General features: G+C 38.9%; 1 protein-coding gene across 14 annotated transcripts in view; it reads right to left on the bottom strand.

The window, feature by feature from the left end:
• The window catches only part of Wdpcp (WD repeat containing planar cell polarity effector), a 297,030-nt gene that overhangs the window by 134,398 nt on the left and 150,353 nt on the right, over nt 1-12,279 (bottom strand). For all 14 annotated transcript variants that reach the window (XR_006076324.2, XR_013042835.1, XR_013042834.1 and 11 more), the window contains 2 exons: nt 6,522-6,710; nt 2,513-2,636 (listed from right to left, as the gene is read on the bottom strand). Coding sequence is in view for 10 of the 14 variants with exons in the window: in XM_076546057.1 (XP_076402172.1) it covers nt 2,513-2,636; nt 6,522-6,710 (313 nt within the window). In the remaining 4 variants the exon portion in view is untranslated. The remainder of the gene's footprint in view (nt 1-2,512; nt 2,637-6,521; nt 6,711-12,279) is intronic.

Genomic DNA, 12,279 nt, shown 5'->3' with positions numbered 1-12,279 from the left:
CTCCAACAAGAACAAAACCCAAATTGTATACAAACATTTGTTTTGACAACCACACATATACTTGTCTATTAGCACAAAGTCAGACTGTGACCTCAGCCTTTGTACGCTGTATCGAAGTAAGGAAAACGCAGCATCCCCCTCATCAGGAATCCCACCTGAGTCCCACTCGAGAACCTCAGCTACGTTCCTAATCTCCGTGAGGCTCCTGTCTTCTTCCATAATTTAAAATGTCCCAAGGTGCCCTTAATTCTTTAATAAGTTTTTAGGGAGCGTTAAAGCAATGGCCAGCCAAACCAGGAAGTCTCGTGCAATCCTACCAGGTCCCACTGTTTTAAAAAAAGGCATCTTGACCGTTTCATTTCCTCTAGATAAAACTTCTTGGCAGATTAAACAAAAAGATGTTTCCAACTTAGGCTATCTCATTCAGTTTCTACTAACATACATTTCTCTTTTCTTTTTTTCTTTTTTGGTTTTTCAAGATGGGTTTCTCTGTGTAGCTTTGGTGCCTGTCCTGGATCTCGCTCTGTAGACCAGGCTGGCCTCCAAGTTACAGAGATCCACCTGGCTCTGCTTCCCGAGTGCTAGGATTAAAGGTGTGCGCCACCACCTCCCATTTCTTTTTTTAATGCCCTGTGTAGCCTGCTACTGAAAGAGAAACTAGTGAATTTCACTGCAACTAAAAGCATTCAAAAACAGGAACATGAAAAAGTAAGCATTCCCGAAGAGAAACAGCTCACAGGGCCAAACAGACGAGTTTAAATATCATCCTGAGGGCAGCAGTAAGAGTCACCCTGTCACAGAACACCCCGTTTAAAACCCATAGAGGAAGAACATTCACCTTCATGCATGAGCTTCCTAGGGCAGAGGTTGTAAAAATACAAACAACTGCTGTAAAATCAAGAGGCCAAAACCACAGTGATCTTTCTGAGCTTTTTAGTTAAGAAGTTCACTCACCAATCTTCCCCAGAAACAAGAAAAACAAAGCAGCAAGGAAAGCAAAGAGCAAAGCCGTGAGTTCAAGCCCGCGTGCCTTTAACCCTGGTGTTTAGGATATGCTCATGGATGAAGACTGCCACATTGAAGATGGAGAGTCTCTTGAAATATGCTAACACCATTCAGATAAAAAGGCAAGATTCAATTACAGATAATAACTCTTGCAATATATTAACATTCCCTGGCTTCCAAAAATATGATTTTCTAAAGGCCTCACTGCTGTGTAGAGTTCAAAGTACCACTTTATATATAGATAAAATTAATTATGGAGCACAAATGCCTGTCCTCAAGCTTGACCAATCTGAGATTCCCCCCCCCCACTTTGGGACAGTTGAACATCTGTCAGTCAGCCTATTCTTGCACAGATGACAACTCACAGTTATTTTGGAAGGTAGTATCTGAAAACTAAACAACAAGTTATAGTAAGTGTCTTCAGGAACGAGTAAAAAACAGTGGAACCAGCCTTAGATCCACGGCCACTTGTTCATCTAAGTAAGCCGATTCTCTAAGCCTGAGGTTATTACTTCAGGACATGATAGCACTCCCTTATAAAGTTGTTCTGATAAAAAATAAGAGACTATTATCAAAGTCTTTCAATGTCCTGCACAGCACAGCAGCAAGGACATTATTAGAAAAGTCAACTCCTTCACATAGTCCTTCCTTTTTGTAAACAGAACGCAAAGTTTTACTATAACACACGTATACAGAATACAGTAAGGGCACATGAACATCTGAAAGAGAGAATTTGTAACAGACCCTGGTATATACCACTCATCCTGAGAAATGGATCGTGATTGATGTATTTGAGCATCCCAGTCACCTGTACACTATTACATTTCTTTTCATTCCAGAAAATAACTCTCACAATAACCATTTACCTGATTTTAATACTAGTTACCACAGCATTTATGAGTCTGTAATCTTTCTATCCAGATTTTTATCTCCCTTCCATCCTTCTCTGTGAATGTATGCTCTCCTCCAACTTACAGAATATTTTTTCTCAGAGCAATATTTGACATTTTTATCAAACTGTCAAATAATTTGGGAGGTTGAAAGAACACTTATATATACATATAAAGTAGAAAAATGAGTTACAGTGACGTTGGCAACTGCCACATCGTATGCAAGGACAATGGAGAAGTCTCTCTAGCAATCGTGAAAAGACAGCAAGCTAACAACTGCCGCACAGCCTCACCGCACAGACACAGAGTTCTGCCTTCAGTTTACACCAGAATGTTTGTTTAGGCTAGGAACAAAGTTCAGTTCACATTTTTATGCTGACTTTTCCACATAGCTTTTCGTATCATATTAAAGGGTAGAATGTATTACTGATGATGTAAAGGCCCTAGATAATATTCAGTATTTCCTAAAAAGGAAAGGAATAACAAATAAAGACTAATACAGTGTTTTTCTTTTAAAGAGGAAAGCTGTCAGAAAATGGTCATATTATGGAGGAGCATTCATGAAAGGCAACTCTTTAACATGTAGCTGATGCCCACCAACTGGCGGTATCATTCACCTGAGCAAGTGGTGGAAGAATCTCCTGGCATACTTGCTGATCTGGTCTCTGTACTCCAAAATAGTTGTATCCAGAAGTGGTCTTGTTGGAGCATAGAAGGTTCCAAGGCTTGTCTCAAGCTGCGCTGTGGAATTCAAACAAAGCAGCACTTGAAATAAGAGAAACTCCTTCAGTTACAACAGACTAGTCGTGTTTGCAGTCAGTCAGGTTCTGCAAATTTGGATGAAATGTGAGCTTGTTGCAGGAAAGATGAAATTAAAATATGACAGCTGGTACAAAAACAAACCTGTGTATAAACTGTCACTTGAGACAAAGCTGACAATGACTCTGAGCAACAAAAAGCTGTCAAAATTGAAATCCATAATGAACCAATGTCTCACCACAAATGGGTAATTAAAACAGTGACTCATCAAAGTAATACAGTTTAAACTAGTATTTCCAGTAAAATCAATTTGCGGTGTGCTCAACATTATGTGTTCTCTTAATTGGAAAGGAGAAAACTAACTTTTTGAACAGGGAAATGAAATTAGCACAGTAGAAATGTTTTCTTAAAAAATACCAATAAGGGGCCAATAAGATAGCTCAGCAGTGAAAGACATCTGCTACCAAGCCTGATGACCTGAGTTCAATCCCCAGCATCCATATGGCAGAAGAGAGAACTGACTCCCACAAGTTCTCTGACTTCCACACATATAGTATGGCTAATGCACATGCACACACACACACACACACACACACACACACACACACACACACACGCGCGCGCGCACACACTCACTAAGTGACTAACTAACTAACTATATATATATAATTAAAATTAAATAATACAAATAAAGACTTGTATATTGGAGTAAGATATGTCTGTGATGCAATTTTAGAACAATGAAAATCTGTATCTTGTCCCTAAATCCTGACATAAACAAGGTTCCGTGGTTTGTCCTTTCATGAAAACAAACACCCTGGGATAGGAGAAGATTGGAAAGATGTTTTTCATAAATGGAGAAGGCTCAGAGATAAGAGATTAGGGGATAAGGAGCGGCCTGTCTACTTCACAGTTTTACCAAGATATGCCAGTGGGGCTGTGCTTCTGCCCACAAATACCTGGAAGCAATTACCATATGGAGAGAACATGAGTATGTATGAGTATACTATAGTTCACAGTTAGATTCCTCTAATATTTGTGCTTCCAACACTGGATTGAATAAACAAGTCATTATTTAGCAAAACTCTTAGTTGTCAGCCTATTTAGATTTCCAAGTAGTAAATACCTCATCAGAGTAATTGCTATGGCTTGACTAAGCTTCAGTAATGTCTTTATTTTTTTCCAATCTCAAATCTAGACAGTAAAATAGGATGCATTTTGGAGGTATTTTCTTTCAAAGCAGCAGTCAATTTAGATTAAAATTGAACATAGCACTGTCACTGTGAAAACAAGCCAGATTCTTTTCCTATTGCTTGTTTTCCTGACAGCATGTTCCGTACATCTGAAATGTTCAAGTCTACATGGAATACGTGTAACTCCCAGCACAGCTACGGATTCATTAGGCTGCCCAGCTTGATGTTGAAGGCGGAAATGAAGATCTCAAAGACAGACACAACACGGATAGAAATAACAGCGCACTAGGCTTCACTAATAAAAGGCCAATGAATTACCATGTCAAATTTGTTAGATTCAGATAAAATAAATCTCAACAGGGAATTCTGAATGTTTTAGAAATGTGTTTTGTAGTTACTTGGGAGGAAATGCACATAGCTACTTAGCATATACATATTTGGATAACCCAGGATATATATAGAGTTTGTTTTAAAAGCCCAATATCATAAAAGCTTTTTATTTCTCTATTTCTCCAATACAAGTCTGTGAAAAAATCCTTTATTAGGATAGGAATCTGATAATGCCCATTTGTGCATTTCTTCATAATCTTTCTTGCAACCTAGCAATTTAATAACATAAATTAAATAAGGCGCAAGCAACTACTCAGTGTCTGGAGTGAAACTCAATATTTTATGTCTCCACATTTCTTCTTTAACTGTGAACTTGGGACTTATTACACAGAGCATGTATATCATCACTACAAACCTGGGAGACTCTGTTCTTTTGTTTCTGTTGTTACTTTTGACAAGTACTCAATCTTGAGAAGTGTATCAATATTAAAAAAAAATAATTACTTGAGATAACTCTATAGGCAAAATTACAGTAATTTTGATCCCCTAAAATCTTGGGTTTATACTTTTTCTTTCTAACCTATATTTCTTGAATACCAACAGTGGGTCATGCACTGTGGTAGGCATTTTCTTTTTCTTTTCTTTTTTTTTTGGATATTTCTTTATTATTATTATTATTATTTTATTTTATTTTACAATACTATTCAGTTCTACATAACAGCCACAGATTCCCTTGTTCTCCCCCTTCCTGCCCCCCTCCCCTTCCCCCAGCCCACCCCCATTCCCATGTCCTCCAGAGCAAGGCCTCCCCCAAGGACTGAGATCGACCTGATAGACTCAGTCCAGGCAGGTCCAGTCCCCTCCTCCCAGACTGAGCCAAGCGTCCCTGTATAAGTCCCAGGTTTCAAACAGCTAACTCATGCAATGAGCCCAGGACCTGGTACCACTGCCTAGATGCCTCTCAAACAGATCAAGCCAATCAACTGTCTCACCTATTCAGAGGGCCTGATCCAGTTGGGGGCCCCTCAGCCTTTGGTTCATAGTTCATGTGTTTCCATTCGTTTGGCTATTTGTCCCTGTGCTTTATCCAACCTTGGTTTCAACAATTCTCGCTCATATAAACCCTCCTCTTTCTCGCTAATTAGACTCCCAGCGTTCCACCCGGGACCTAGCCGTGGATGTCTGCATCCAGATTCCTCAGTCCTTGGATGGGGTTTCTGGCACAACTATTAGGGTGTTTGGCCATCCCATCACCAGAGTAGGTCAGTCCCGGCTGGGTAGACATTTTCTTCATGTAAAAATACTGACATTTCCATAGAAGAATTTGGACTACTTTCAAAAAGTTTAGCTGATTCTTAAACACATATTAGAAGGGAATTCTGGGAGTTAGGTTAAAGTCTATACTATAAATTTCCTAGAGATTCACGAGCTTACTGGTCAACTATAGAATTTTATCAAAAAAAACTTATTATTTTGAAAAGGTAATAAAAATAAAGAAAGTCTATTAAAACACACTGAAAATACTAAAAAAGAAAATGTTCTCCAGTAACAGACCCTCCCTAATTTTCTTACCCTGTATTATTTAGTGATACTGTCTAGTCATAACTTCCTAATGTTTATATAAGTAGCACAAAGATATGAAATACATTTCTAAATCCCAGCTATTTTGGTGTACTTTGTATCATATAAAGGAATAACCACTCATAAATACATGCTAGAGAAGTGCAGATGTAAAAACCTGTTTGCATAGCTATGTGTCATTTGTCTCCTTAGTGCCCTCAACCTCGACAATACTCGTCTTGGATTTCCGTGGGCAGATTCCCCAGAAAAGGTGAGGAACCCAAGCAGGAGAAGCGAGGTGTACATCACAGGTACAGACCCAAGGATGAAAACCAGAAGAGCAGCTGAGCTACAGACACTTCTGACACACACAGAAGGGAGTGTAAGGAACTACTTTCCCAACAGGGGACTTACGCGTGAGAAAACACGCTGGTGTTTAACATGAGAGAAGAAGATGACCTTGGTTTGCTGTCCTTTGTCTGCAGACAGAGAGAATAAATGAAATTTCTGATCGATCTTAAATCTGAGCATATTCCACATGAGCTTGACTGAACTGTGTAACGACAACACTGTGAGTTTCAACACAGACACAGGCAGAAAAGGTGTCCTCTGTGTTGACAAATACCACACGGGAAGTAGCATTTGGTAATAACTTTTGATATCCTTTCAATTTTAATATTGCATTAATACTTTTGTTCTTCAGTCTCCAATAACATAACTAACAATTACTCTAAAACTGACTCAAAATGGATTTCATGTACACTCAAAACCACTGATGTCTGACCTTCTCTCTCCGGAGTGAGTCTTTGTCGAAGAAGATGGTTCATGATGGCGCTCATGCTGACGAAGCACTGCTGGCCCATGGTGTCCCAGTTCATGCTGCTCAGGATGTTTATTGCCTCATTCACCTCATCACAGTGAACGTACTGGAGAATGAGGTCTACCAGGCCAAGCTGTCCTCGAGTGAGGACACCTGCCACAAAACAAGTAAAGCCAGGTGAATCTTGAAAATACAAAGTAAAGTAATAAAACCAAACACACTCTTTACACAAGGGAAAAAACATACTGGGAAATCAGAGGCACATTGGTTTGCCCCTTTCAAAAGAAAATAAATCCACTTCTAATGTTGACAGAGCAGGAACATTAAAAAAAAAAAGTTCAGCCAGAGTCATTTAGTTTTATTTAGAAAAGGCCACTGGCATTTGAAACTGACAATTTTTCCATGTTAAATGGCAAACACTACCTTTTAAGCACTGTTCCGTTTTGTTTGTTTTGTTTCTTCTTCCTTTAAACATGGGGCTAGGAAGATGGCCCAGCTGATGAACTGCTTGGCGAGTAAGCATGAGGACCCAAGGTCAAGCCTCCAGAAGCCAATGTAAAACTTAGGCAGAGCAGTGCATGTCTATGACCTCAGTGCAGAGGAAATGAAGCCAGGGCATCCCGAGCGCTCGCTGGCCAGCCAGTCTAGTTGAATGGGGAAACTTCAAGTTCAGAGAGGGACCAAAACAATGGAAAACACTGAGAAAGTCTCCAGAACTGACCTCTGACCTCCACATGAGCACACACATAACATACACACAAATATGTAAATATCCATACACACCAAAGGAAAAAATTTAAATGCTAACTGTAGTTTTTTTTTTTCTTCAGCAAGTGTTTTATTGATTTAGGTAAGTCTATAAAAACTCAGTACAAATAATCATAAAACTAAATGAGAAATTTTCTGTGAAATTATTTTATAAGCTATAAAATAATATAAAACATTACTGTAATTCTTTTTATTAGTGTCATCAGAATTTAATTGGAATATTTATAGGTTTCATGATTTTCAAAATATATTAGTTCATGAGAAAGATGCTAAAATTCTTCATACTAACTCCAAGTTACATAAAAAGAAAAAAAACAAACCTACTTATGCTGCATCTTACAAGACTCAACTTGACAGGGAATCTGGGGAATGGCCCTAAGTATACTAAGCAGTAAAACTTTACTATTCCTTTTAAGTTGTAGAATCAACAGATGTAACTACCAAAGCTCATGAGTCTGTGTCAAGCACTGGAAGTCCTAGTCATAAATCAGGCAGCTCCTGGCAGTAGATGGCATGTGCAGCAACTTTGCAGAAACTGAAAACAGTCTCTTTCCCCAACCTCTGTCAGAAACAGCAATTCTACTAGGAACAAGAGGCGGAAGGAAGCCGCTCTGAACAAAGGCTACATATGATCACAGTCAAACAGTTCAAAAGTAAAGACAATGTTATTTTTAATGGTGGTGGAGGAGACACAGGACATACAGAGAAACAAAAAATGAATGATAATAGGCTTTGCATCTGAAATTATGCAAACTAGAACAACAGGAAGACACTTTTAAAGGGCTTAAGATAAAAATAAAAATAACCTAGAATTCTAAACTCTTATAATAGAGGATTCAAAATTCATGAAGAGATAGAAAAGTCTTTAAATACATCTAATAATAGAGTTCTGAATAATGCAACAAGAACGGACAGAACTGAACGGGGTGGGAGGACCTAAGTAGACAACTGGATTTCAGTGTGTCTTTCATGAATCAGAGACTATATAAACAGAAATTCTGAAAAAATACTTGAAAAACACTGTCAGTGAAAAATTAACAACTAGATATATTTTCTTTGCTTTCTTTTTTTTTTTTTCCATGACAGGTCATACGTAGTCCAGGCTGGCTTCAGACTCTTAATATAGTAGAGGATGATCTTGAACTTCTGATTCTCTGGCTTCTGACTCTCCTGTGCTGGGATTACAGGTGTGCAGAGCCATGCCTGTCCAAGAGCAGCTACACTCCTAACCCAACACTTGTAAAACATTTTACCAACAACAGTGGAACACACATTCTTTTTGAGGACACACAAAACATGCACCAAGCTAAAGCATGTTCAGAGTAATAAAACATCCTACAGTGCATTTCAAAGGTTTGAAATCATAGGACTAGATTAGTTCTCTAACATCAAAGGAATTAGATACTAGGAAATCTCCAAATATTGACAAAAAATGTCACCAAGTGAGATTTATCACTAGAGATTTGGCCCTGAGGAAATGGAGAAATGGCTCAGTGGTTAAGAGTACATACTGAGACTGGAGAGATGGCTCAGAGGTTAAGAGCACTGGCTGCTCTTCCAGAGGTCCTGAGTTCAATTCCCAGCAACCACATGATGGCTCACAACCATCTGCAATGAGATCTGGTGCCCTCTTCTGGCCTGTAGTCATACATGCTGTATACATAATAAATAAACCTTAAAAAAAAAAAAAAGGAGTACACACTAACTGTTCTTGCAGAGGACCTAAGTTCAGTTTCCAGTACCTATAACACACAGCTCACAACTACTTGTAACTCCAGCTCCAGGGGATCAAATGCCCTCTCCTGGACCCTGTGTTCTACATTCACATGTCCACATACACATATACATAATTAAAAATAAAACAAATCTTCAAAGTCTACTAGAAGTCATTGTTAGATTTTTAAAAATACAAAATGTGAATAAAAGGAAAAATAATAATAAATAAAAAAATATATGGCACTAACCATAATATGCTCAACTCCAAAAGTCATCAGGGAAATGAAACTAACAGTACTATATATGCACTCTAATGGCTAAAATGAAAAAGACCATTGATGTAATGTCTTAGTGAAAATGTGGAACAACTACTGCTCTCCTTGCTCACCCACACACTAAACTGTACAACAACTTTAGAGAACCATCTTTCTTTTCAAGTAGCACATGGCCCTGACAATGTCCATGTCTAGGTTTTTCCCAATAGCAATGAAAATATGTGTCCATATAAAGACTTGGTCATAAAAGCACAGGTCATTTTTAGTGCTTTAGCTTAGACCCTGAAATAAACCAAATGTCCATCAACATGTGAAAGACTAATGAAGCATCACGGAGTAGCAATATAATGGATGACTGTAAGGTAACATGAAAGGAAACTAACTAACAGATAAACACCAATACGGAAGATTCTTGCATGTTAATGCTGACTGTGAAAGCATCTAGACACAGGAGTATTTACTCTATGGCCACATTTCTATGGAATTCTGTAACTAGCAAATCTAATTGGCAATGACAGCAATCAAAGCAGTGCTTATGAGCTTTGAGGAAGGACTGTAGGAGAATGTTTTGGAGCGATGGGAATGTGTATCTTGTTTGTGTTAGCAGTCACGGGAACATATATATTAAACTCACTGACAAGCATTTTAAGTGGGCATATTGTATTTATGCAGATTACACTTCAATAAACTTGATAATAAAGCCATTACCTTTCTAAAGTGAAGGAAGCAGATGCTGTGTAGAAAAAAGGTTCATTTCAAATGAACTTAGAGATGACAAGAGCCATTAAAGTTGATGAGACATCCAACATAATACCTACATTTCTTTTCTCTCCTTTTCAGAATTAATGGATTTCATTGTTACATTTCCTTACACATATATTTTGGTTGTCTTTGCAACCTCCCTTACCTCCAGCCTTGCTGATCCCTTTCTGATTTCATGTCAGATACAGGAGAGAAAACAGGTCATACTCGACCTTCCTCTCCACTGCCCTCTCTCATGCTCCCCTACTGTTGTTTGACATCTTCCTTTCTACTTGTCTCCCTACTTTCATGTCTTTTCTCCTCTATTCTTTTAATATTCTATATATGAGATATGTATACATATATATATATTTGATATTTGACACATCTTTTTCAGCAATTAACTACCATCATATGTTGAGCAAGCTATAATACTAAAATAACTCAATGTTACTCAGCTGTGAAAATATTAAACTCAATTATTAAAAAATGACATTTAAAGAAAATATTATATTACAAAGTTTCTCAAAAAAACATACATAGTGCTTGCTTTTTAGAGAGACAGACAGACAGACACAGATACACACACACACACACACACACACACACACACACACACACACACAGTCTGGGATTTTTAAAACTCAATGAGAGAAAAGACATTAGCTTTAATTTAGGTTATTCCCAGCTTGGCAGGCTCCATGCGGGCACTGTAGGGTCATTCATGCAGCTAGACCATCTCCACCACCACCACCACCACCACCACAGAAAGTGAGTCAGAGAGCATATGCCTTGGTTAGGAAGCTACACTGTGATGGTTGGGCTGGGGAGCCATAGTCTGAGAAGCAGATGTTATTAATCTACCACTGAGTATTACAGTTGGATAATCCATGACCAAATTTGATCTGTTACAATGATATCTCTTAAGTGTTTGGGATATAATTGGGGTAATGAATGGAAAGCAGAGGAGTATGGACAGGAGGTCTCTATTTGATGGGGATAAAATACTGAAGTTTTTGATTTGGAGAGTCCAACTAAATAATTATAACATCTACTAAAATGGAGAATATAGAAAAGTGGGTTTGGGTGAAGTGATGGTGGCTGCATACCTACACATTGTATGAGGCGGTATCCAGCAACTCAGGGAAATGTGTAGATGTGGAATCAGGAACAATTCTGGACAGAGTCAGAGATGGGACAGTGGCTGAGTCCATTCTCTGCTACTATAACTAACTGAGTAGATTATAAGCAGTGCAAGTTTATTTAGCTTATGACATGGGACAAGGGTAAGTGGAGACTGCATACACAGCAAACACACCCCTCAGTAACTACATCAATGCATTTTTGAGAGCAGATTCCTTGGGACCTAATCAGTTCTTGGAGATTCTACCTCTTTCCACTGTTACAGTGGCAACTAAACATCACTGTGGCTTTCAGAGATGAAAGTCAAACCATAGTGCACAGCTGAATTATAAAGAAACTTTCAACCTGCACAAAGTGAGATATCCTCCTGAAGAACTCCATTTCATGAGTGAACAATAGAAAAAAAGAGCTGTGTTCAGAGTCATGAAAAAATATTCTTTGATCATGGAGGTAGTCAGCCAACATCAACAAAGGAAATACATTTATCACACAGGAAATCACCAGAGACCTCTCCATGAGTAGTTCCAAAAAGTGCTGCAGACCCAAGCCATAGTTATGGTGCTGAGGAGGCGGTGAGAAGCAAAGATGTCGGCAAAGTCGGTGTTCACTGTCACATCAGTGACTTTGGAGATGGAAGAAAGTAGAACACTTGTTCAGAAGCAAAAGGGAAACACTGTCAAGGAAGATTTGTTTTTAATGAGGTGGCCAGGGCCTGCTTATGCACCGATGTACTAAGATTCATGGTAGGTAGGAAGGACCGCAAAGGACAGGTGTCACAGGGACAGTGGTGGCAAGAGCAGCCTAGGGCTAGCACTAGCAGCCTGGCCCTTCACCACGGCACACACACACCATTAGTGGAGTGGGGGTGGGGGGAGGGGGGAGCAGGTAAATGCAATGAAGTGCTAATACCAGGAGAGAGTCTGTGTTAAGACAAGACCTGATGGCGTTAAAGCATTTAAAGAGTGGAGAGGGCTAGACAGGTTTCATCTCAGTACAGTGACCAGGGCCCTCTCATAGCTAACCCCTCTACATATGTGCAGACACGGCATGAGCATACTGTCATCAGGCTTTCTGAATAG

This window comes from Peromyscus maniculatus, chromosome 10, assembly GCF_049852395.1.
Source record: "Peromyscus maniculatus bairdii isolate BWxNUB_F1_BW_parent chromosome 10, HU_Pman_BW_mat_3.1, whole genome shotgun sequence".
In the NCBI taxonomy this organism is placed as follows: Eukaryota; Metazoa; Chordata; class Mammalia; order Rodentia; family Cricetidae; genus Peromyscus; species Peromyscus maniculatus.
The sequence above is the reverse complement of the archived record's forward strand: the minus strand, read 5'-3'. Positions and strand labels throughout refer to the sequence as shown.